This window comes from Diabrotica undecimpunctata, chromosome 7 (assembly GCF_040954645.1).
Source record: "Diabrotica undecimpunctata isolate CICGRU chromosome 7, icDiaUnde3, whole genome shotgun sequence".
Classification (NCBI taxonomy): domain Eukaryota; kingdom Metazoa; phylum Arthropoda; class Insecta; order Coleoptera; family Chrysomelidae; genus Diabrotica; species Diabrotica undecimpunctata.
In genome coordinates, this window is record NC_092809.1 from 125,555,998 (window position 1) to 125,583,578 (window position 27,581).

The 27,581-nt window shown below is 33.8% G+C and overlaps 3 protein-coding genes across 8 annotated transcripts in view; 2 read left to right on the top strand and 1 right to left on the bottom strand.

Annotated features, from left to right (window-relative positions):
• LOC140445782 (uncharacterized) overlaps positions 1-17,399 on the top strand; it is a 283,762-nt gene extending 266,363 nt beyond the window's left edge. For 5 of the 6 annotated variants that reach the window (XM_072538120.1, XM_072538123.1, XM_072538124.1 and 2 more), the window contains one exon: positions 8,949-17,399. In XM_072538120.1, the coding sequence (XP_072394221.1) occupies positions 9,069-10,316 (1,248 nt within the window). In that variant the 5' untranslated portion in view covers positions 8,949-9,068 and the 3' untranslated portion in view covers positions 10,317-17,399. Of the gene's footprint in view, positions 1-8,647; positions 8,758-8,948 lie in introns of those variants that run through there. The other variant, XM_072538125.1, reaches the window with a different exon arrangement.
• A 6,293-nt stretch (positions 17,400-23,692) lies between these two features.
• Positions 23,693-25,346, bottom strand: LOC140445784 (ubiquitin-like protein 4A). Its single transcript, XM_072538127.1, has one exon. It carries the CDS (start codon positions 25,227-25,229, stop codon positions 24,834-24,836), a length of 396 nt encoding a protein of 131 aa, XP_072394228.1. The 5' UTR covers positions 25,230-25,346; the 3' UTR covers positions 23,693-24,833.
• A 206-nt stretch (positions 25,347-25,552) lies between these two features.
• On the top strand, positions 25,553-26,983 carry LOC140445783 (rRNA methyltransferase 2, mitochondrial-like). Its single transcript, XM_072538126.1, has 3 exons — positions 25,553-25,773; positions 25,831-26,201; positions 26,503-26,983. The coding sequence occupies exons 2-3, from the start codon at positions 25,833-25,835 to the stop codon at positions 26,869-26,871; spliced, it is 738 nt and encodes a 245-aa protein (XP_072394227.1). The 5' UTR covers positions 25,553-25,773; positions 25,831-25,832; the 3' UTR covers positions 26,872-26,983.
• Positions 26,984-27,581: the final 598 nt, after the last annotated feature.

Genomic DNA, 27,581 nt, shown 5'->3' on the forward strand with positions numbered 1-27,581 from the left:
TTATGTAATGAAGTGCATATCCCATCTGATCCGCAACAGTATAGGGAAATTTTCCACCTATTCACTATTAAAATTTTGTCTGCGACCCCCTTGAGGACACCCCATAGTTGCTCTCAGGTTTATGGTACTTTCATATGTATCTGCGAATATTATTCTGCTCTGAAGCATCTGAATGTCTTCCTCACCAGTGCACTGTGAATTGACTCCACTGCGATATTATCCAATGCACCTTTTTCTGGAAAAGGAGGTGGTAAATCTTCTAAACACTGTATAAGACCGTATCCCGTTAAGAATGACCTGGCATGTGATGGATTCAGGGTGGAAGAGCCCCTACGCACGCAGTCCCCCCAGAGGACTGCTCACAGATACACCCATAGCTCCCTGCCTACCAACTAAAGTTCACTCCTTCATCCAGACTACTTATTCGGTGGGTCCTCTCCAGGCTGGTGCATCACATGAATAGCCCGTCGTATCTCTCCCTATCTTTCTTTTTCTGTCTCTGTTACCTTTGCTTCAAATTTCTCTCTAATATTTTCTTCTTTCTGACAATTATTTCCCCTCATTGCTATCTCCATTATGGTATTTGCATCCTATCTACCTTCTTGTGTAATTCGTTTCTGTTCTCATCAAATATTCCGCACTTGAATGCATAGAGCTCGACCATGTCAATCGCTCCACAGTTTCCCTCCGCAACCTTTCATATCCTTTCTAGGTAGGCCCTGAAGGAGCGAGGTCTTTTAGAAACTGGATGAAAAAGCAATTAGTGTCTTTGTCACCGCACTTTATTCAATCTGAGATATTTGGACGTAATATTTGCGTCCAGGCCGGCCTATGCTCATTTGTCCATTTTTCCTGCCGTTATGCTGCTAATCCTAGCTACTATTGCTACTATTTTCTCCTGTTCTCATTCCCGTAGATTTTAGCTCTTTCCTTTATCATCAGGTGGATGAGTAATACACCCTCGATCACTTGAATGGCCACTTTCGATGTTGTTCTGTATGCACATGCTACCCTTAGTAGTGCTTTTCTTTGGGCTTTCTCTAGCATATTCCTATATTTCTTGATGTTAAACACTTGTTGCCATACTGGTGCCACATAAAGCACAGTAAAGTGGACGACTTCTATTAAAATTCTCCTTTTGGCGGTCCCTGGTCCTCCTACATAGGGCATAATCCTTGTTAGCACCGAAGTTCTCTCCTCTGACTTGCGGACGACGTATTTCACGTGCTCACCAAAAGTTCGCCTCGTGTCTATGACTACTCTTAAGTACTTCACTTTTTTGACAGATTCGATCCTTTCCCCCTCCAGGACGAAAACTATATAGGCTCTGGCCCTCGAACCAGTTTTCTCGGCTGCCAGTACGAGGTCTCCACTTCCTATCCACGTCTTTACTTTGTTAAGTGCTCGATTCTATCTCTGTATTATTGACCAGTTTTCATTGTGCTCCACCAGCGTCACCAGATCATCAGCATATGCTACTGATGCTCCTATATATGGATATCTCCTTCTTGATCCTGCTTATAGCGTCTACCGCAGATTTTCCTTTCCTGAACCATACTGTCGGTCGGATATACCACATTTCCTCATTATTTCACTCGCCAGCCTAGTCTACTTAGGAATCTTAAAGACATTATCTAAGGTATTTAACAGGCATGTAGGTAAATACACCCCAGGCTCCTCTAATTCTTTTCCCGGTTTCGAGATAAGTATGAAATTTGTCGTCTTCAGATCTCTTGGGAACTCTTTTCTTTTTAGCAGGTTGTTTATAATATCCTGCATCCAATGCACTTTATCCTCAATGATGATTATCAAATGCACCTTATATGCCTAAAAATGCAACAAGGGCGACTTTTTTCTGGTGTAAACTCCTTTCGAGTTTTGACACCAAATTATGCAGGGCGACTTCACCAGATTTCCCTGCTTGATTCGCACACACTACCGCTGGTGCAATGGGTTTTAATTAAGATTATTTTTCTTGATGTATTCATTCAAGATTATTTTTCCATAGTTTTTAACATGAATGAAGTCAGACTTACAGACCTGTATGATTTGGCTAAGGCTCCTGGTTTGAGAATAAACGCCACCCTTGCTCTTCTTCAAGCTTTGGGAATGTATCCCAGAGCATGGCTAGCTCTAAATATTGTGATCAGGGAATTCATAATTATTTCCAGTTCTTCTTAGCCTAGGGAATGTACCATCCGATCCCGCAGTTTTGTATGGTTCAAAAGTTCCAATAGCCCATCTGACCTTGTGAGAACCAAAGATCACTTCAGAGGTCAGCCGGTTACTTCTGGTTGGGCTAAAGTTTCTTGATGGTTTATCACCGCTATTCAATTTCGTCGATCCTGGGAAGTGAACACTTGAAAGATACTCTCTCCTTCTCTGTGTCCGTATATATCCCATTGGGCAATTTAACTGACTTAGGTTTATTAATGTTATTTCTTTTGAGGATTCTGTTAACCCTGGCACGTACAGGTACAGTTTCTATGTTTTAACAGAATTCACTTCAGGATATTTCCTTAGCGGATTCTTCTTAAAGTGCCTGTCCGTTCCGAACGTTGGCGATCATTCTGGCTATGATGACTGTGTTGGTTGCTATACGGAATAGCTGCGTTGAGGTCTTTCTATACCATGCTCTCAGGTTAGCAAGCCAGGATATTCTTCTTTGTCCTGGAGCCCTTTTTCCTTAAATTTTACCTTGCAAAATGCATTGGAGTAGCTCTTATCTGCCTTGATTTCTCATTTATGTCCCAAGTACTGCAGCTTACGGCCCTTCACGATGTTGACCAAATCCACGGTTGTGTTCATCCTCCGCAGCACTTCTTCATTGGTGACTTTGTATGTCCATGGTATCTTCAGGATCCTTCTGTATAACCATAGCTCAAAAGCCTGAAGTTTTGATAGAGTTTTCGCCTTCAATGTCCACGTTTCTACTCCGTACACAAGCACTGAGTACAAGTAACATTTAAGGAGCCTTATTTTTGTTTCTATGGTGAGGTCATGGCTCTTGAACACAGAGCTCATAGTCAAGAGTTATACTGTGAGACACTTTCAATCCTCATTTGGTTCACATACAGATTTGCTCTAGTTATCTTTTCCTTGGTGATCATCATTAGCTTGGTTTTGCTGGTGTTTATATCCAGGCCATATGTTCTACTTGTTTCCGTTATTTTGTTCATTAAGTTTTGCAGCCCTTCTATGGTATTGGAAAACACTATTGTATCATCTGCATACCGCAAGTTATTGAGTTTGACTTCATTTATTGAGATGTCTTCATCAGTATCTTTTAGAGCTTCTTGTGTGCTCCGAGTACAGATTGAATATCAATGGTGAAATTATGCACCCCTGTCTCACTCCCCTTAAGATTTTGATCTGATCTGTTTATTTTCATCTATTCGGAGCACCGCTGATTGATTCCAATACAGGTTAGCTATTATTTTTAAGTATCTTCCGTTAATCCCTGTCCTCTTCAGCACTTATATCATTTGTTCATGCCTGACTCTATCAAAAGCCTTCTTGTAGCCAATCGGGCATGCAAAAACATTACAGCTGACATCTCTACATTTCTGAAACACTACCTGCACGCTAAATAAAGCTTCCCTCGTACCAACGGCGTTCACAAAACCAAACTGATTGGGCGCAATTTGTTCCTTGCATTTCCGGTAAATTTTTTTGTGGATTAACTTTTAAAAGCTTCAGCACATGGCTCATTAGGCTTATGGTCCTGTAGTCTTCACAAACTGTTGCTCCTGGTTTTTTGGGGCAATGGTAAGAACTCCGATTTGAGCCACTCTACTGGTATTTTCCTACCTTGTATATTTCATTAAATATTTCAGTTATTATTTTTATTTGTTCTGCACCTAATAGCTTTAGCAGTTCTGCAGGAAGTTCATCGAGTCCCGATGCCTTTCCATCCTTCATTTGTCTGACAGCTGCCTTTATTTCTTCTGGTAGGATTTCGGGACCTGAATTTTCTTCAATGGTGGGTTCTTGTATTGTTTTTCTAAGGTTGTGGAAAGTTTCTCCAAGTATTCTTCCATACTTTCTTTTTATCTTCTTTGGTTATGGCAAGATTGCCTTCATCATCTGTTATTTTTCCGCTGTTGCGTTTTTGGAACTTTCCAGCTATTTCCGTCACCTTTCAATGGACATTGAAGTTATCATATCGACTCTGATACTTCTCTATCTCTTGACATTGTTCTGTTTTTTTATTTCTCTCTTTGGCTTCTCTTATCTTTTTGTGACGATGGTATGTATTCTCTTTTTCTTGTTTTTTTTTTCTCTGATCTATAAGTTCAAGAATTCCATCGGTCATCCACGAAATCCGTTTCTCTGTATGTTTCTTCAGATATCAGGTGTCAGATACGACAATCCTATCCTTAGCGGATAAAATTGTCTTATTATAGGTTTTCAGTTAGCTTTTTATGTTTCCCAATTACTTAATATCTTCGCCCTATTAAAGAGCCGGCTTGTTTCTCTGCTTCTTCTTTTTTCTATCTCTTAACGATAAAAAGTTTAAATTTAAGTATAAATAAATAACTTTTTAATAGTAACGAAAATTAGAAAAATAGCATTTTTCGCACTTAATCGTTAAAAATAAAAAACAACGCGGAAATTTCCGGAAACGTACAGGTTTTGTTATTATAAGTGCACATTAACGGAAAAACTCGTCAAATACCTGGCTATTGCGAACTGCGAAGACCTAACAAATACTTATTTCCCTGGACTAAAAGGATGGGAAAAAAATTGTCTTTGATTTTAACGAACAATAAATCTAATATCACAAACCAAAGGTTTTAAAATTAAAAGACAATCTTATTTTCAATTAAATATCGACAAAAAGTCAATAAACTCTTCACGCGCCTAAAGCATTACTCATTTCTGTTATCAATTGTTTTTCTAAGAGCATTTCATGTTGTAAGTTTACTTTCTAAAGTACACCATACCAGGTGTTCCGGCTGAATGTTTAAAAACTTTAAACTAAACATTGCATGAGTCAGATTCATTGACGCGAGCTTTGTGTACAGGTAAAAAAGGAGTTATGAATTATAAACATGTGTTAATTAATGATTTGCTTATAACTACAGCAAAACTATTCGTATAAACATCACATAAAAACAAATTTCAATCATTTATTTGATTTTTTTGCAAACTGAACCTGTAGTCATAAATCAGATCGAATCGAATCAATTAGGCCAGTACATGTTTGAAGAAAAAAACTTATCTCATTTTTATTATACTTTTTAAAATACTTTATTCAAATACCAACAATATAACAATACTTGTTTTCAACTTTTACACAATTATTAACTTCAAAAACTCAAATATTACTGCAATTGAACTGTCAACTCTGTTTATATACATTTTCTCATATCATAATAATTGATAGAGAATAACCGGTTGCTTCATGTTAAGAACTTCTATAGGCTAACAGGAATAGAGAATTTGAGTAAAGTATACCAATCTTTATGATTATCATCGACAAACAGTTCTATTATATATTTCGACCATTTCGTCTGATTGCGGATGGAAAGGCGTAGTTGCGAATTTTCTTACACAATACCCAAAATTTTCATTCATTCTTGCCATAATTCTGATTCAAATTTCGTCCTTGATCAGAATTAACTCTAAAGGAACTCCATTTCTTGATACTAAGTGTGATATGAATGCTTCTGCTACTGTAGTCGCTTCTTAATTAGTAAGGGGTGCAATTTCAGGCCCCGACCATTAAGTACTTGTTTCCGTTCTCTGTCGAATTGGACCGAAGAATATTCACTGCAAGTCGTTCAAAAGGCTCTCTGGAAAGATATGGTGCCATTTTACTACGAATTCTTGTTCTAGGACCTTTCTACCGTTACATATATCGCATTTCTTTATATATTCAGGGATTATACAGTATTCACTGCCTTCCCTCGCTCAACCGTTTCCATCTCTCTCTGTTGTCCCATCTCCATCGTTTAGAGCTCTCTTACTCATGGTGTCCTCTACTTCGTTCCTCTAGGATTTTCGGGGTCGTCCTCTTTTCCTCCTTTCTATGGGGCTCCATTCGGTTATTCTTTTTATCCATCTGCTGTCACTAGTTCTTCTTACATGTCCATACCACTTTAGTCTTTTTTGTTCTATGTATGTTAGTGTGTCTGTTTCTATTGATGTTCTTTGCTTTATTAGTCATTACTTCTCCTATCCATTCTTGTCACTCTGCAGCATCTTCGCAGGCATTCCATCTCTGTTGCTACTATCTTACTCGCATTTCTTACACCCATATTATCCATCTCGGTGACAATTGATCAGTAAAATCTTGAACTCTGGCCAGTGTTCTATTGACTCCAAAATGTCCCCTAGAAAGGTTGGTATGAAGTTCTTGCTTCTTCTTCTTCTTAGGTCGTTGACCTGATGCAGGTATCGTGATATCATGAAGCTATTAGCTAAATTTCCCAATGTTCCTCCACGTTTTTCTATCTTCTGCCATTCTAGCACATTCTGACAATGGAGCGCCAATGATAGCAACAATATGGTCCGTGTATCGTGTGGGAGATCTACCTCTATTTCTTTTGCCTTCTACTTTTCCCTGGATGGTAAGTTTTTCAAGACCATTTCTTCGAAGCACATGTCCAAAATAGCTTATTATTTGTTCTGTTATTTGTGTTCTTAGTCTTTTCTTTATGTTTAGCTGGTCCAGTATGGATTCATTTGTTCTTCGGGCCACCCATGGTATTCTTAGCATTCGTCTCCAGCAGTACATCTCAAATACATCTATGTTCTTTTTGTCTTTCTCAGTAAGGGTCCAGCATTCCGATGCATAAGTAAAAACTGGAAAAACTAGACTTCTTACTAGTCTCATTTTTCTATCGGTAGTTATTTCATGGCTTTTCCAAATTTTTGTTAATTTTGCCATAGCGCTTTTTGCGATTGCTGACCGCCGCTTTATTTCTTCAGTACAGCCTCCTTTGTTGGTTATTAATGAGCCCAGATACACAAATTTATCTACAACAGCGATATTGTTTATCATGACCAGATGATTTTTGATTGTTGTTAGCTCTGTCAATGATCATGAAGTTCTTGCAACACATTTTTGATATAATAGACCAGTGAAAAATACAGAGATTCTCATTGAGCCCAGTACGCCTTTATAGTTCCTCTTTATTTGGTTCTTTTTAAGGTTTTCCAGGGAAGTCTGACCATTATCTTCTTCCTGTTTAACTGTGGTTACCTGGAGAGTTACTTATTCGGTTATGTTCTCTTTTTCTTTAATCTAACATTATCTTTGGACCTGCAATTCGTTCAAAGCATCTTGGAATTCTTTTAATTGTCTATTTAATACCTACATTCTGTAAAATTGACAACTGTTCTATTGACTTTTCTATTTCATTTTTACTAATCGCTAGTTCAAATAATTAATTTCAAATTCCAAAGTATCTTTTTCCTTTCTACAGTCAGTTATGGGAAAACGGTTTCTTAGAGATCTATCTCTACTAGTACTTCTAGTAAAACTATGTGACGAGCTTCTGGATATCGATCTAGGCTAAAATGTCCTGTTCTTCTGCAATTAAAGCATCTTCTGTTTTCATTTAGAGTTTTTAGTTACGCATTTTGCAGTTACCTTAAAATTTGGGATAAAATAGGTTGTTGGTTATCTGTGGTTGTGACTTCTTTATTTTCTTGAAATCATATTTCTTTTAATTTTGGGCAAAATCTTGAAATGCTTTTCACCGCTTTATACTCCTGGACTATTAGTGCTCCATTTAGCCTTTTGTAATGTTGAAATCGGAGAGCTTTTTGAATTCTACATACCATGGAGCAAAAATATACATAAAAAAGAAACGGATTAACAGGAACAATGATAGAATATCACTAGAGAGAAGAGCAGCAGCAAGAAGATTAAACAAAAAACGGTGTCTCAAAGAAGAAAGTAAAAAATAAACCTTTAAAACCTAATTGTAAAGAATATCGTATTCTCTGACGTAGATCAGCAATATTTTGTTGATTTGTCTGATATACCTTGAACTTTAGCTAACCTCACAAAAAAAATCAAATGGGGTAAGATCCGGTGATCTCTGTAACCATTCTATGGGTCCACGTCGTCCAATACATAGTCCGGAAAAAACCTTGTTCAAATAATTTCGGAGCCTGCGTGAATAATGAGACGAAGTACCGTCTTGCTGGAAAATAATGTCTTAATGGAAAACTTGTTGAGTGATTTTGTGATTATGTTGGTGATTGCACCTCTTATTCCATTCTCCAACATATTAAAGTATTTTTCGTCATTGAAGTTTTCAATGAATATTAGGCCCACAAGAAATTTCCAATATACCTGCCCATTCATTTAACTTTTTCGGAAATTATGTATGATCTCACGGAATAAACAAGTATTTTTATCAGACGAATGCCAGACATTCTGACTGTGGATTCACTGGATGTACTATTCAAATAAAACGATTAATTTTTACAAACAAAAATAGATTATTTTTACTATTTAATCAGTTAATAAATAGGAAAAAAATATTAGTGTATTTATATTTTTATAATCTGAAAACTTATCAAACTTTGATACCATTAGGGATTAGAACAAGTTTAAAAATCGACGTGTTCAAGCCAAACCAAATCGACACAAAATATTCTACGTAAATAGCCTGAAACTATTACCAGAAAGATTTATGCTCTAGCATAAAGAGAAGAAGAAATAAAAATAGAAAAGACAAAAAGATCACGCTGTTGTTAAATGTTTTTAAAATTGATGAAAACATAAATGTTTAAAATGTAAAGTGCTTTTAAATTTTATCGATATTTTATTTTTATTTTTGCAAAATCTACTTTTTTACTTAGTTTTATTGATTTTGGTAACTGGCCTAATTTAATGGTGGCCGATTGCCAAAAAACACCAGATGCAAATTTACATCTATCAATAAAAGTAAATATTTCAATAATCTAATTTATTATTTTATTTGCAGATATCATCCTATATACGAAGCTGACTCTAGATGTGTTGGATCAGTGTATTATCATCAACCGCAGCGACCAAAACAAGAGTGTTGGTATCAACGATTTGGTGCCCTTAATATGACTTAAAAATGGTGGAAAAGTACATTTTAGTGATGGATATGTGCAAATTTGTGATCCTATTAGTGTTATACTTTTCGTCTTGTTCATGTTATCCCGCAAAACCCTTAAACGAAAGATCGCCGGATCTCACATGGGAAGCCTGGTTGTTAGTCGACGACCAAAACCAAAACAAACAACTTTCAGACGGAGTGCTACGTAGAAGAATAACCCCTAAATCAGTTTTTATAGCACCAACTTTTAGCCCAGAATCTTTACCAGCTTGTGCAGAAGGTTATAGTTCGGATCATTTGGGCAGGTGTATAAAAATTATTAAACTGGACCAAGCTGCTCAGTACGAGTTTCTTATAGAAAAGTTAAAAGAGAAATTTACCCCAGTGGATTATGATGACGACTATTACGACGAGGAGCTTCCTACCCCTGGACCTTTTCAAGTAAATATCCCTCTCGATACGCAAAGTGATCAGAGCGATGATACTATTGAAGAGTCAGACGTTGCTATTATAGTATCTCCTACAAAACCTCAGTATAGTATCCAAAAAGGTAATGTAGACAAAAGAGATGGTGATACAGCAGAGACAGCAGATCAAGATCTTCAAGAAGAGCAGCTTAAGCATCTTGCCGAAACCACCACTACCACTATAATACCCCCAACGGAAAAGATGACAACTTTTCTAACCCAAACTACTGACGGGATAACAGAGACAACTGAACCTATTATTAGTACAACAATAATTAGTACTACAGTTGCAGAAACTACTTTGAACACAGATTTAACAACAGAAACTAAGATGACAACCTCATCACCAAAACCAGTATCTGTGGACTCTTCTGTAGCTGAAGCTAATATAGTGCGGTTTCCTGACGATGTAGAACCAAAAACTCATGTGAGATTTCCTAGTGCTATTGGTGCGGAAGCCACCCAAATTCCCCCTTCTGTAAATATCGATCCCCGATCTCTCGACACCCGACAGTCTGATGAACCTATCATTGATTTCGATTTAATAAACTTCCGAGAACCACCGCCCCAAGAGAACAATTCGAATAGAAGAAACCGAGAGAAAAACAACGGGTTGTTTTTTCTACCACCAAGATGGACTGACAGCACATATCAGCGACCGGTGGTCCTAAGGTTCTCCAGAAAACACGCTTATCTGGACATGGAACAATTCAAAAAGCCAAACTACTACAGGTCTATTCCTACTGACGATTTTGCTTACCTGTTCAAATTCAAACATAAACAGTCGGATCAGAGGTGATCATTTATGTAATTACTTTTTTGTAATGTATAGGTATTTATCTTGTGTATAGATTAGAATATTTTACTGTATCAGTACCTTATATTTCGATGTTTATTAGGGTGGTTTTATGTAAAACTGTAGAAGTGAGAAAGCTTTAAATCGAATATATGCCTCTAAGGTTCTATTGAGAAATTATTTAAAAACTATTTGCTTCTAGCACTGTAATTTTGTAAGTTTTTAGAAAAATAGTACCCATAATATTGTTTTTATTAATGAAATTAGCTGTTTTGTAATTCAATTTATAAAATAAATATTAATCAAATTTTATCAAAGATGTGCTCTTGTAAGCGTTTCCAGTCATCTGACTTTTTGTTCTGGTAATAATGTATTGGTAAGAGTATAAATTATCCCTTATCCTTCTACTTTTTCTCTAGATAACGAAAGTAATTATGTACCGTCTTCTATAAATAATTTTAAATCGTATATTGATTAACTTATTACTTCATCATATACAGAGTAAACCAAAAGACTGGAAACGTCTAATTATATCTTAAATAATTGTTTCGAATTATACAAATACAGGGATACACCTATTTTGCAATATGAAGATTTGAAATATTATGATGTTTGTAACGTTGTCAGATTTACCATTTTTCTGGTAGCATTAGTCTATTTGGTTTTTTAAATGCAACACCCTGTACATTGTACCTGTATTGAAACCTGCACTTGAATACCAGTTTAACCGTATACAATACTTATTTTATGCAGTCAGAAACATTTTAAAAAGAAAACAAAAGCCTAGAAGCCTAGAAAAATAAAAATACAATATACAAAGTGTTGCATTTAAAAAATCAAAGTGACTAATGATATTAGAAAAATTGTAAATTTGGAAACATTGCAATTAAATTTGAAATCTTTATATTGCATAATAGGCCTATCTTGGTTGTACAATTCGGACCATCAATTTAAGAGATAGTTAGGCGTTTCCAGACATTTGGTTCACTCTGTATAGTAGTTCATCTTTACTTTATATCATCATTGGTTTGACAACCCTTGACAGATCTTGGTGTGCTATAAAATATTGTTTCTCCACTCCAACGTCTTAAGCACTGTGTTTTTCCAGTTTACTTTATTAACAATCTTCAGGTCTCGTTCCGTATATCTGAGTCTAGGACTCGCCTTTGGTCTTCTTCGTATTGGTGTCTGATTAGTTAGCAAATCTTAGCTTCATCCTATTCTGACCCCAATGTTGTATCACGTGACTAGCTAACCCAGATATGTGAAGTCCTTTAAAGTTATATTATCATATCGTTATGATTTGTAGGTTGAAACTTTTCATTATGCCTCTTTGTATTAGAACATTATTTTGATATTTCCTTTAGTTTATTTAGTTTTGCGTTAATTTGTTGTTTTAATTTTTGATGTTTCGCTGTTTCTTTTATTTTTATAATATCCAATGTTAGTTTATTTTGTCTACTTTTAATTTTTTCCAATCGAAATTTTGTATATATTTTTGATTAATATAAAGTCGATCTGCTTTCTGACTGTATGCTCTTTTGTATCAGTATGTGGCCTTCGGGCACACAATTATCTGTCAAGTAATTGGAAGTCTGTGTCCATATTAAAAATTAATTTTCACTTTGACAGAAATTTACAAGTTTAGTCCCTTTCATTTCTCCCATCCAAGCCAAATTAGACGTAGAGTATATATTTATTAATTAATCCTTTGTTCTAAAAGGAAATTTGAACTGTTATATTGTATCAGTGATGGAAGATTTTCAATTATGTTTACACCAGTCGGTTTCAGTCTCCACATCCTAAGTGTGCAGGAGAAAATTTTAAAGATTTTGTATAATTTTCTCATCTGAATTTGGAATTGGGGACGTTAGCTATTTCTATGATCATGACTTATTGGATTGAACTTTGGGGTATTTTGCTACTAATTATTAGAACCTTGCATTATGGAGTATACGTTTTCCTCATTATCAGTCGGCTTCTTTAATTATATTTCTACATAAATTACTTAGCATATAATATCAATTTTCTTCACAAATGTTTTATCTGTGTTTTTCCATCTCTCTTCCACGTTTTCTTTGACCTTTCCCCCTACTCCCTACATAAACTTGTCCTTAATGATTTCTTGAATTGTATGATTCTCATTTGTAGTATCTCTCCTACTTTGGTTGTCTCATTTTAGTCTACACTTGGATATTTCCTCTAATATATTAACGTTTATTTTTATCCTTTTTTTTTATTACCCCTCTTATCCAGCTAAGTATTCTTATTTCTGCAATATGCATTGTCGTTTTTTTCTTTTAATATACTATAGACTACTATAATAGCCACTTATTTGAGTTTAATAACAACTTTATTAAATTTATAACGTTACAGCAACGTGGTATACTATTCTTCTACTTCTTTTTCAAGATATATTCAAACCTGACAGCTGTCATTTATTAAGTCAAGTCACATTAAGTCTTCTTCTTTTTAAATGAGTTATGTGGCCTGTCACTACATACATTTTTTTTTACTTCTTCGGCTTTCTAACGTTATTTAACGATCTCTCAGCCAATAAATATGCCGTCTAAAACATGATCATGTATGTTTTTCTTGGCTGTGGATAACTATAACTTCACGATAACTATAACTTATACTTTTAAAATCATTTCTCGCCATTTAAAGTTATCATTTTGTTTGTAGTGGCAACTTAATCTTCAAGTCAACATTATACAATGCATGTTTTTCTTTTACTACTACTCTTTTTCTTCCATAACCTTGCTTCATTGTTTGAATATTTCCTCTAATTCCGTTTTTTTTTTAATTACGAAGACCATTTCAGACTTTTAAACGCCAAGAAATGTCTCTATTTTCCTCTTACCTGATCTACATAGTACCAAGAAGAATAAATAAAAACTGAACACTGAGCATTAATACAATCCTCCTGTTATTAAAGACACAAGTTCTTAGTCCATCATACATACTTCTCACAATATTCACATACTAACCTATTCACGTCGCTTTCTCTCTCTCTCTCCCTCTCTCTCTCACACACACGAACTCTGAAGTGCCACTTTGAACAGTTAAGACTAGACTCCATTTAAGTTAATACGTCCAAATATCTTCCTTTCAATGATTTTTTTTTTCGAGGATTTCCAGGTTTCTTCGTGTATTTTGTGTCATCATACATCTCGCATCCATAACATAGTATTGGTCTGATAACAGTTTTGTAATCTCCAGTGTGTGGTTTTGGACCGGAACACGAAAATGGTGAGTGAAAAATAAGCTTTGTTTCCCTTTCTTCTTTGAATTCCTACTTCTCTTCTATCCATGCTTAGTTTAACTCCCAGATCTGTGAAACTTTCTACTGTTTTAATATCGTCCTCTAATTTAACTGTGCGTCTGTTTTCCTTAACTCTTGCATGTGTTAGCTTTATTGTCTTTTGAATATTTATTTCTAGTCTTATCTCTTTTGGTCCTATTTTTAATTGTGAATATATTTCTGCCGCCTTTTCCGTTCTGCGAGACAATACTGATGTCGTTGACATAGGCGGCAACCTGTACTCATTTATTTGGTCGGAGATTAGCTCTTCCTATATTCGACTGTCTTATCTTATCACATATTCAAGAGTCAGATTGAACAATGTCGGTGTCAGCTCGTCTCCTTGCTGACAGTTGTTGCTGTGTATTTGGGTGTCTGCTAATTGCGTGGTAGGCCTGTTTAAAATCTATGAATATGTTGTGCATGTCAATGTCATATTTCCATGATTTGTTTAGAATAAAAAAGAAGCGAGGTGAAAATGATTCACCTCACTTATTTTTATATATCGCGTAATTTTTTGTTCGTTGTTCTCCTCTAAAATCATAAAAATGGACTATTTCTAAACCATCAAGTCTGTTATTTCATTAGTATTTTGTTGGATCCATACAGACCGTTTTCAGTATACTATTTAAACATAAATTTTTATCATACACTGGTTGCCCTGTTCAACTTATTTATTTAAGCTGCCAATTGAACCACTAACGTATAGAATATTTTAACGCTTTCTTACGATCTGCGACCACCATGTATACTGAATGTTTTGTATCGTTAACTGATCGTGTAAAGTAGGAGTTTAATTGAGTTCAATTTGATTTTCGGTTAATTTAATCAACTCACCAAGTCCGAAGAAAATGTTTATTTTTATACATACATTACAGCTGTTCCATTTTTTGTTTTCACTGTGATAGGAATATTTTAAAAATTTCACCTTCATTCTTAGGGTACTTGCCATAAAATGGAGGACTTTTAAAAACTTTTAATTTAGAACAACACGTACCATTTTAAGTTATAGTATAATTTTTACTTTGATTGCATTTTTGAGTAAACCAAGCGTCACATTTTTGGTAGGAAACGGAAGTGTCTGCAATTCATCTTATTTATTTGAAGCCATGCTTTTTGCAACTAAATTAAATGAGTTACATAGATACATTTGTAAAGGATGAGTTGCATTTAACAGATGCATAGTAAAGTGCTTTTTAACCCAATAAAAGTTATGTCCAGAAATCCTTTGAATCAGTCAATATGCATTTGTCTACTGATACTGATTGTAATTTTAATAAAACGTTTGAATTTTTATGATTCCAAATCCTATGTAAACCTGTCCTTTTAGGTATCGGTTGTTTTGATCCTTAAATCTCTATTCTCCAGAGCTACAGTCGGGCATTCCTCATTTTCTTTTAATATCCTGCTTTCGTCTATTCTTTGTATACCTGTGCTTACTATCATAACTGATTCTTCTACAATAATCTGAAAGTCTTCTTAAGCAAAGTCAGGTAATATTAAGAAATCCTGTAATATTTAATCATGAAAGAAAAATATGTTTTAACTCTTTTATTCAATAATCTTTATTTATCACTGAAGGATTTTTTATAATCTCAAAGAACAAATAATTACATTGAAAATACTTCAATTTTCATATAAACTCTTTATCGATGCGTTCAAAGTCAAATGGAAACGTTTATATCACTAGTTCGTGGCAATTAGTGGTAAATAAAGTGATAGAAATGATATTAAACAAGGAAATTATATTTTATATATTTATATACTACTTACGAAGAGTTGCCGTTTGTTGCAAGTTTAGAGTTACACTTTCTTGAGAGTTGTATAGAAGGTCCAACTACACTTTCCTCGTAATATGCGCAAATCAAGAAGAGAGAGCATGACAAAAAAGACAAAAGATTTTCTCGCAACTGAGAGAAAAAAGCGTCTTGCACTTCTAGCCCATCAAAAAGCATTGCGCAACTCAAGGTCAGAGACAAAATGCGTTTGGGCAGGCAGTACATTAGTATTAGGTTTCGAGCGGCATAATATAGATATTACTTCGTTGAACTTTTTGTTAACTTTCAATGACCGAAGAAGAGGTAGATTGAAAATTATGAGAGGATCACTTTGCAACATGAAATATCATTTGTGTATACTCTCCAATTATATCTTAGTGAAAAATATCTAGATTTTTAAGAAAATCCATTATCCGTTTCAGATATACGTTTGTCACTTGATCAAATTCTGAAAGTACCTGTTTCAAATATGTATGGTGTTGGCGATTCCTCTGTATTCCTAGACAGTATTCGCCAGTTTCCTACGGATTTTAGCTCTAAGAGTATTTTTGCGTGGTGTGCAGAAGATAATGTTTTTGCTTGCCTTGACCTAGACTATTTTCCTAGTAGACTGCACCAAGTTCCTTTTCACATTTTCGGACATCTTCTATTTTGCAACTTTTTTGTATACTACAAATGGTTCTGGTCCGATAAAATGAGTTCTAACTCCTTCTTTAAAGATTAGTAATAATTTCTTTATGATCTGGTATCCATAACAAAGTTAACTTTGTCCTGCTTCGCCAGTTGTAAAAAGGACCGTTTATAGTTTCAAATTATTCTTCTTCTTCAGGTGCCATCTCCGCTACGGAGGTTGGCAATCATCATAGCTATTTTAATTTTTGAAGCAGTAGCTCTAAATAGTTGTTTTGAGCTGCATCCAAACCATTCTCTCATGTTCTTGTGCCATGAAATTCGTCTTCTTCCGATGCTTCTTCTCCCATCTATCTTTCCTTGCATTATGAGTCGGAGGATGCCATACTTCTCGCCCCGCATCACATGTCCGAGATACTGTACCTTTAAAATTATTACGCACTCACTAAAGTTGCAGAATTAAGAGTCTTCAATACTTAGCTGTCAAAGAAATAAATATTTTGGTCGAATTGAGGCACTCTTGAACACAAAAGTCTACTGATAGTAACTCTGTACCTAGTTAAAATTATGAGATATAATTTGTCAAGCGCTGGAAGGACTTTCAAAATTTTGCCAGTCGCGCGTCGGCGCAGAGAGCAGACAGAGAAAGTATTCGGAGAGAAAGAGATGGAATACACCGGGACTCATCTACCTGATTAGTAAACGTAGTTTACAGGTCGAGTTGACTTCTCTTACTAAGATAACTTAAGGTAATTTTGCTGCGCATCAGGTGGGTGTACCGATTGTAGTATTTTCAAAGCCATTAGCAGTTTTGACAAAGTGTAAATGATCTATTTCAACGTTATATTTAAAACTATCTCTATTTCGTTGATCAGTCATGGTCAGTTTATCTTGTAATTTTTTTTCCTTAATGTTTTGGGAATTTGTTGTCAGAATAATATCAACACTTCAGTGACCTACTACAAATCTAAATATCAAATTTTGTACGACGCCTACTAAGTCAAAAATATATAAATGAAAATATATCGATAAAAATGAGTTAGTGCTTAATGAATTGTATACTACTGTGGTAGATAAAACTTTGTACATTACATTTTCTGTCAGTATTATATTATATCATACATCACTTTTTTATTTATCACCATAGTATTTAGAATTTGAAACGATTGTTAAACTTTTAGGTATAATCAAATTTTATAACCAAAATAATTATGTATTTGAATGTACAAATTGTAAAGTATGTATTATTGTATTAAGTATGTAAGTATTATTTATTATAGACGTATACAAAATAGCTATTGTGTTTTGATGTAATTTGTGCCAGTACAGTTGTCGAATTTGTCTAAAACGTCACAATAAACTTTTAAATCCATATCTTGACTTTTATCACTTCCGCTATGTGTCTCTACTGTGGTCCTTGTAGTAATTTATGACGAGAAGGCATTAATAGACAAATCGTTTAAGCACAGCGTCATTTATTTAAAGATGGAAAAATACGTTCATACAAAAGAACAGTGGTTACCTTCTAGAATGTACGACAAAAGTAAAAGAGGATTTTTAACAGCGTTTTCTTACAACATAAAAACCCTAGATCATTGTAGCCAACAAAATAACAACAAAAGTTACAAAGTATTAGGGATAGATAACCCACGATAGACCCTGACATTTGGAGAAGTCGACAGCCTGCACCATAGAATATTTTACAATCCTGTCTCCAAGAATCGGATCCCACCAAAGAAATAAAATCCTGGCTTATTGTATGTTGACAGTAGAAGAAATTGCAAACCAGATAATAAAAAACTAATTATAGCTGGAGACCTGAACGCTAAATCAGTACAATGGAGAGCATCCCAAAATGATAATAAAAGAGACATGTGGGATAACTTAATCCTAGACATTAACTTGACAGTAGATAAACTTGACAATGGCAAACCGACATTTATAAGAGGAGACAGCCAGACGCATATAGATATCATATGCTAGCGACGAAAACAATGAGAAAGAAAGTAGCGGAATAGGATGTGCTGGAAGGAGAAATCTTTACTTATCACAAACATATACTCAAAATAAAATAAAACGTAAAGAAAAATAATAGTGACAGAAGAATTAAATATATACATAAACAAAGATTAAAAGAAGTTAAAAGGGCAGTGAAAGATAACCCTAACAATTTCACAGAAGGCTACGAAAAGACTAAAGAACTGGCCAGAAAGTTCTGCCTACAAGGCAGAACAAGAAGCCGCCCATATTGGTGGACGGATGATATAGAGGGAATAAGGAAAAAAGATATATTGAGTTAAGAAGGAAAGTGCCAGAGATAGAAAAAATTCACTTGGTGATGGCCGAGATAGAGCAACTAAAAACATTCAAGAAATAACCAAAAAAAGAAATTAATAAAACCTAGAGAAAACATTTGGGGAGATGTATATAAGTGTTGATTGAAATATTGGATAATCTATTTCATATATTTCAATCAATGATATAAGATAATCACTCAAAATTTAATAGGCAATACAATTCTAAAAATTGAAGAAAGTCGTATAAAAGAACTAGCAGAGGAATTATTTCCAAAGAGAGAAATGATTAATTTTAGCCCAGAACAAACAGGAACGTCAACTGAATTGTCAAAAGAATAAATTATGGAAGCTAGAAATGCACCATATCCGGACAAATTATTACCAGAAATCGTCAAAATCATTATAGAAGAAAAAGCTGAACGGATTAAAGAAGTCATGAATTTCATGAATATTCTGTGAAGAATGGAAACTGATCAACCTATTACTTATTCCAAAACCTGAAAAAGAATCGATGTACAAGGGGCTTTTAGACCAATATGTCTACTAAATACATTAGACAAGATTCTTCTTCTTCTTCGGCTTTTCCCATTATGAGTTCGCCGTTTTCGTCCTCCACAGCACTCTATTCTCCCAGTCACCTTCTCTGAGGTCTCTATCTATCATAGCATTTCCGACGTATGTTTTCCATCTTGTAGCAGGTCTTCCTCTCCGTCTTCTTCCCGGCGGGTCCCAGTTTAATATTCTTTTCGGCCACCTATGCTCTGGCATTCTTTGTACATGCCCGTACCACTGCAGGGCTCTGTTTTCCAACTTTTTTGTAATTGAGCATTTTACTTCCATTCTGTTCCATATTTCCTCCGTTCTTATTCTATCCGCTCTTGTGATTTGTAGACATCTTCTCATAAAGTCCAGTTCAACTGTTCTTATTTTATTTCGTATTGTTGTTGTCATTGGCCATACTTCCGCTCCATATAGGGTAATATTCATCACTATGCTTTGAAAGATCCTCTTTTTGTTTTCTTTGGTTAGAGTGTTGTTCCATATCACTCCATGAAGTGCTCTTGTGGCTTGTTTTCCCCGTGCAATTTTCATTTCTATATCTTTCATACAAGTACCATCTCGGCTAATCATTGACCTTAAATACTTAAAAGTCTTACAACTCTTAATAGTCTCTTCTTCTAAACTTAAGTTCAAATCTGCAACCTCGGGTCCAATACATAAGTATTCGGTCTTGCACATATTTATCTTGAGTCCCCAAAGTTCATATTCTTCCTTTAATTTCCTTATCATATATTCCATATCCTCCCTGTCTTGTGCAAAAATGACTTGATCATCTGCGAAAAGTAGTGAATGTAATATATTCTCTTGTACTGGTATGCCCATTGTTCCGCATTTTCTATACCATCTTTTCAAAGCCTGATCTATATATATGTTAAAAAGTGTAGGGAGAGACCACATCCCTGTTTGAGGCCTTTTGTTGCGGTGATTGTTTTTGTTATTTCATTACCTAACTTTATTTGCACTTGTGTTTCTTTATACAGTCTTTGTGTTATATTCACCCATTTCTCTCTAACGCGCATTCTTCTCATTGCTTCCCATAGTTGTTTCCTGGGCACGCTATCGTATGCTTTCTCTAAGTCGATAAAGGTCATATGTGTTTCAATGTTTTTTTCTTTGTTCTTTTCAATCACCTGTCTCATAATGAATATATTATCTAAACATGATCTGGCTTTTCGGAATCCGGCTTGTTCTTCGCTATAATGGTCCATGTGTTGTTCTAGTTTTTCTTTTATAACTGATGAAAAGATTCTTGCTATTGAAGGCATTACACTGATCCCTCTGTAGATATTTGGTAATGGACCTTTTTTGAAAATGGAGGACATGTATGATAAATTCCACTCATCGGGAATCTCCTCTCCTGCTTCGATTTTATTGAACAACATTCGTATAAAGGATACTATCCTTGCGCCTCCATATTTCAGCAGTTCCATTTTTATGTTCCCTGGTCCTGGTGCTTTATTGTTTTTGGAATTCTTTAGTGCTTTATTTATATCTTCCTCTGTGATTTCTGCTTCCTCAGTTATTATTGTCACAGGGTCGTATGAGATATACTCCGGCCTATTCTCCTGCAATAATTTAGATATATAAGATTCTAGAAATTCTAATTAAAAATAGACTTGAAAAAGAAGTAACAGAAAAGGAGGAATATGAACGCCAATATGGATTTAGAAAGGGGAACCCAGCAATAGATGCAGTGCGAAGAGTAATAGAAATAGCAGCCACATGTAGAAGTAGGTAGTTGGTGGACTTCTTTCTAGGTGTTAAGAATGCTTTTAATTGTACAAGCTGGAAAACAATAATAAATATATTAGGCAACTTGAAAGTATCTCTATACGTTCAAAATTTAGTAAAGAAATACTTCACAAAAAGATAAATAAGTATAGCAAAGGACAAACTAATAGAAACATTGGCGGGTATGCCAAAGGGCATGGTTCTCGAACCGCTGTTGTGAAATATTTTATATATAACGACATTCTAGAACAAGATCTAGGAGAAGGGATACATACATGTCATACGCAGACGACTTCTGGTAAGCTCTGGTAGCATCTCAAAAGACAGAAGCAATCATACTTAAAGGTCAGAGAGACGGGTATCATATCTCCTTCATGCTGGAAGGAGAAAGATTATTTTCTGCAAACAAAGTGAAATATTTGGACGTCATTCTTGATTGTAAGCGATTATTTGGTTGTAAGCGAATATTTGGTGAACACGTCAAATATGTCGTCAATAAGGCTGATCAAATAACTGCGGTACTAGCCAGAATTATGCCTAAAACAGGAGGACCTAGTGCAGGAAAAATACGAATCCTTATGGAAGTTGTCCGTCCATTCGACAATTTTATACGCCGCACTAATCTGGCATCAAGTACTAAACAAACAAAAGTATAAATGAATATTGCAAAAACACAAAGAAAAGCTTTGTTAAGGATCATCTGCGCATACCGGACGGTCTCGACTGTAGCTCTACAGGTTATAACGGGAGTACCACCCATGCACCTGTGGTTATAGCGCGAGTACCACCCATACATGTGCAAAAATAATGGGAACATAAACGGAGGACTATGTGGACGGGGTGTTAATCCTGAATGTGAAGGAGTGGATCAATTGCAATTACAAGAGCATGAACCACTTTACACAATTCGTAACAGGCCTTGGATTGTTCAGAGTCTAGCTCGAGAGAATAGGCAAAGCAACGGATGGTAACTGTGTGGACTGTAGAGTTAATGACACAGCTGAGCATTGCGTATTTAAATGTAATACGATTTAATGAAGATATAGCCGAAATATGCGCAAAAGTAGGAATATTCAGAGCGGAAGAGCATTTTTAAGGAAGTTTTGGATGCAATAACAAAAATTATTAAAAGAAAGAAATTCTAGAAAGAGAAAGCAAAGACAGGTATAAATCAAATATAAAATATATACAAACAGATAAATAAAAAAGGGATATGGGAGGCTGAGCGCTAGATTAAACAGTCCGCAAATACATGCCACGCACGTAATCCGAGAGTGGTTTTAGTTGTGAGGCAGGGTACCATGGATCCATCCGTAGGAAATACCCCCAAAAGGGAAAATGCGTTCAGATGTACTCCATCTACTCTGAATCCAACTCATGCCAAGTACGATTTATATGGAACTGTCTTTAGAGGATTTCCACTGACACACAAACAAAAGCTTAGTGTCAGGTCAATTATAAAATATGTATAAAAACTTAAAAGAAATCATACAAGTGATGAAAATTAACTTGAACGCAACAAAAATATCAAAGCTGTGGTTCGACACCGAAATTGGATATTTAGGATTATGATAGAAGGAAATCATATGTATAGTATAATACTATAGCAATAAAACAATTGATACCTACCAAAAATATAACAAACTATATCAATTCTAAGATAAGACATATAAAAAGAAAATATTGGACATAATTTATCAAATAGGTGGAACATGACCTTTATGAAGAACAACGAAAAGTTTTGAAAATCCTCAGTGGGATCCATAGAGCAATGGATATCCCATATACAAGACTTGCTATAAAAGCAGAAGGAAAAAGTGATGAAATCAGCATAGATAAAAATCGAGGATGATATCAATTTAAAAATGAGAAAGCCTAGTACACAGTGACATACCAAATATACTGAAAATACTGAAGGGAAACAATAAATGAAAGCATAGATATTTTTTTTCTCCATGGAAGTCGTCTGTTATAAATCAGGCGGCCAATTAGCTTCTTGTACATCTTTTACTTATTCATAATACCCATTTAAGAACTCTGGAAGTCTTCACCAGCTTGTACAGGTCTAGTGGATGGTCACCATATGTTTTTGGAATAATTTGTTAGTCAACAAAAGGACATAGGATTCTTATTATGTCTATGCATTTGCCATTTAGAATCTAGTAGCTTGCATTCATGAAAGACTTAGTTGACTGTTTCACGTTCTATGAAATAGAATATGTCACCTCAGACTCTATGAAATAGCTTCATTAATCATTGTATATACTCCAGGGAAAACGGAAATCATCTATTCATCATCATCGAACTGACCTCCCAAACACAATAATAAAAAAGAAAGACAAATATAAACACTTCTTAAAAACTCTTGGAACCAGATCATAGCAGGAAGTGATTATAATGCTAAAAATATAGTATGGTGAGCTAGAGTTACTACTAGCCACTAAAGGTCATGAGCTATTAAATAAAATGTCTTCCAATAATCTAAACTATGTGTCAACAGAACCCACACATTGGCCTTTGTACTCCAATAAAACACCAGATCTTGACTTTACCACAATCATAATGCATATTTACTCCTATATAAATCACAAACTGATGTATCCTACTCTGAAACAAAAATGCAAATTGGGAAACACTTTAAGAGTTTCTATTTAAAGCAAAATGCCATTAAAAACACCTGTAAATGTGAAATTGGCAGTAACTAATCTCATATATAACATGCAGAACCAATGATTCAGCAAATTTGTGTGTTTATATACAACTATTAGTACCTATTACACTTTGATTTGTGGTGTACCCACTGTGAAATGGAGTGCAGCGACCCATTTAAATAAATATAAGTTACAGCGACTGTTGATATGTCCACATCCATTTTAGTTCTTCCAAACACGCATGATACAAATATTTGGCAGGTTTGTGTGGAGCAGCATATTTGCATGCTGAATAACAAATATTTGGTCAAATACAGTGAAGCTGCATAACAAATAACACACAGCAAAATGTGGTGGCACCAGAATCAAAGATTTAAAGTGTAATGTCTGGGGTTTTTACAAATAATATTAAATAAAACCCAATACATTTAACATAAAAATACATTTTATTCAAACATTACTCTTTGTCCCCAATAAGTAAAATGAAAATCAGCTTCACAACAAATTTTAACACTTTTGTGTTAAGTGATGGCAGTTTTGCTTTACAAACATTTTTGTTATTGCATATCAATAAAATGTTGATTTCGTTTAACTTTAGTAATGATCTTTAATGGTAATCTATTATCAGGTGAAATACAATTTGCTGTCAAACATACAATTTGCTGTCAAACATACAATTTACATCAACTGAATGATAAAGGATAAACTTTTTGTCACAAATTTACAGATAATTGAGAAAATAATCAAAATTACAGTTGTAACTTCCAGAAGGGAGAACAACTTATGAAAATTACATTTAGGCATACATCAGTTATAATCAACCTTCTGTATCTTAGATGAAATACAACATTTAAATCAATTTTTGCAAATTGTATCAAATAATAATGGAAGGTAATAATGATATGGTTAATATAAAAAGCAAATATCAAAATACATTGTATTTGACAATAAATGATAATTTATTACCATCACATTTTAAGAAAAAATATCTAAAACTATAAATCAGTACATAAGCTGTCTAATATCAAACATAGCAAACCACATATATGACCATTTCTCATCTTTTTACCAAACTGAAGTAAATAACATCTGCCTATTACATTATCAGTTTATAAAATAATCTAAAAGATCAAAAGAATTTGTTATAAATTTAAAAATACCAGCCTTTTAATAAGTTTTATGGAATTACTAGCAAACAGATCAAACTTATGCCAGAAAATATAAGCTCATTATAGATGATTCACCATTTAAAAATCTGTGAGAAAACCTAAATTCTGTATAGTGATCATGAAATTATATACACAATGAATATATAGAGTATTGTTGCAGTAAAATATGTATTTTATTTATTAATATCTCAAAATAGGATTTTATCCTGTTTGATATTAGACCCCTGATGATTAGTTCTAATTAAACAGGTTTTTAGTTGGACAAATGTAATATCTTTGTTTCCAAAGTCACCATACCATTTTGTTCACTAGATTTAAAACCTAAAAGTCAATATTGTTCTTTCTTCCACAATAGGGTATATAAGATATATAAATAGGATTAATACAGTCAAATCAAGTCTATGTCTCCAAATTGTCAAGTTCTGATTTTGCTATCCTTTCCAAGTCGTCTAAACTCAAGCTCTCAACCTTGGAATGAAAATTTCTCATAAATTCATCTACTATAACTTTGCACTGTTCATCTGAATAGTATTTTTTTAAGAAGGTATGTAAAATAGTGCTGAATGATTCTGGTTTCTTTATTGCAACATAAAGTTTGGTTCCTTCTTTTATTTTAGGATATTCACTTAAACATTTATCATCTTGCAAGCATTTACCATGCAAAATTATTGTTTGTTGAAACACTGGAATCTTTAGATCTTTCTCCACTGTTTTTTTCAGTTCTGCCACAGTACTAGTTTCACTCACATCTACTAAAGTACTTCCTCCATTTAAACATTTGATGGTAATCTTCATTTTTGGTTTTGCTAATTAAAATATTTTATTAAATAAAACGTGATTATAACTATTTTTTAGAAACTTCGAAGTTAAAATTTTATAATGTAATTGTCAATGTCATAGTTTCTGCCAATGTCATTTTCTGTGAAACACAGAATTGATTCTGAAACAATAAAATTGTTTCTTATTCTGTGTAAAATAACCAAATATTTTGTGTTTGTGTATATAAATAGAAGTAGCACTGTAATTTTGAGATAATTAAAAATACTTAATATTTAATAATTACACACAAAAAATTATTGATTGGTTATCAAAATATTGTATTGGTGAAGGTTTGAACAGTGAACAGTGTGAGATAAAAATGAAGAAGACTGTAACGTAACCTCAACCTCAATAACAAACAACTTTTAAATTTTTTATATTTTTATTATTGACAAATATTCCCAAATTTATTTAATTTTAATGTTAACAGGGTGATTTATGACGAGCAGGGATAATCCAAGCAATCAAACGTGATTTTTGTCTTTATTTTTTATTTTTACACCTTTAACCTAATTTAAAGGCAAGTCAACCTTTTATACAATCAACATTAAACAATCATACCTAAAATACATTTTAGGTATGAATATCACTACATTCCTTAGAAAATTTTCTCTATGTAGTTGCCTACAACGGAAAGTAACTACCAATGCTCTTAAATCTAGGACAAAAAATACAAGTTCACAACAGTGGCTCTCCAGACAACTATCAGATCCATATGTGGAAAAAGCTAAACTAATGAATTATAGATGTCGTAGCGCCTTTAAATTACTAGAAATAAATGATAAGTATGATATCTTAAAACCTGGACATGTGGTTCTTGATGTCGGTGCAGCTCCAGGTTCTTGGTCTCAAGTTTTAGCACATACAGTTAACTCAAATGAAAGTAACAAGGACTTACCAACTGGTATAGTAATTGCCATTGATAAACAAAATATTTATCCTATAGATGTAAGTATTAGTAAACCAGATATACTCATTTGTTGTTGCATTATCTTGTCAAACACCATTTTTAGACAGATTTTGATATAACTAATAGAAACATAAGAGCATATGTATAGCCAAAGTGCATTTATAATATGAGCAGTAAAATGCCCTTTCGCTTGCAAATTTGTAGAAATATTTTCATTTAAAAATAAATGTTCTAAAAAATAAATGAATTGAATAAAAAATTTTTTCTTAGTTTTTGAAGCCATATAAGTACCTAATTCATAATACTGATTTGTTTACTAAATATTTTATATTGTTTTAGGGTGTGCATATTTTTGGCAATATGGATTTTACAAGTATAGAAACACAGAAGAAAATTTTAGAATTTTTAAATAAGAGAACAGTGGATGCAGTTGTGTCAGATATGGCGCCTAGTGCTACTGGTATAAGATATATGGACAATGAAAATATGTTAAAATTGTGTTATAGCGTGTTACGATTTGCTCTAGAGATATCTGTTAAAAATGCATCATTTTTAGTTAAATTGTGGCAATGTGGTGAGACAAAACAACTAGAAAATGATATTGCCCAATTTTATAATAAAGTTAAAGTAGTCAAACCAAATGCCAGTAGGTCAGATTCAACAGAAATCTATTTATTAGGTAGAGAATTTAAGGGGCTTAAAACTTGATATTGTATATAGCTGTGTGTTGAAAACCAAATAAGTGTAATCATTATTTATGATTTTATTGTCTATGAACAAATAATAATATGAGACTGTGGTCAATAAACTTGGAAAATAAGATTTTTTTCTTATTAAAGATAGTAAATAATAATAGTAATAATATAAGAATATTATTATTATGTATTATCTTTCACAATTTTAGCTTAAATTCAGAAGAATGAGGAGAAGAGAAATCATTATCAAAATTCAAATCAAATACTTTTTTGTTCTGTTACTTGGTAATAATTTAAAAAGTAGCTTTGTTTTTCATGTATTTATGCCAAGTTGGAACATCACCAACAACATCATTGTTGGAGCATTCTTTAGTACCTGAGCTCATTCATGAAGCATTCTGCCAATGCAGAAATGGATGTAAAATTTTGCAGTTACATTATTTTAAACATATTCTCCCTCAGACAATGGTTATAATATTGCATTAAAAAGCGACACCATTTAAAATTGATCTATATGCACAGGAAATTTTATTTTTATCTAATTTTTTAATAAATCAATTAAAAATCAAAATTTTCACGTTTCTCAAAATAAAACTACTTATATGCTACCGAAAAATCACAATACCTGAGCCCCATTTTTTCGATAGCATAATTTAAGAAAAAAGTCAGTCAAAAAATATTTTACTTGATTTTTTTAATCAACAGAATTATAATATGTATATT

What these genes read in the sequence shown, in the direction of transcription:
- LOC140445784 (XM_072538127.1), bottom strand. Translation starts at nt 25,229, where the DNA reads ATGAAGATTACCATCAAATGTTTAAATGGAGGAAGTACTTTAGTAGAT.
- LOC140445783 (XM_072538126.1), top strand. Translation starts at nt 25,833, where the DNA reads ATGAATATCACTACATTCCTTAGAAAATTTTCTCTATGTAGTTGCCTA. An exon ending in AAAATATTTATCCTATAGAT is followed by an intron (nt 26,202 to 26,502) that starts GTAAGTATTAGT and finishes ATATTGTTTTAG; the next exon opens with GGTGTGCATATTTTTGGCAA.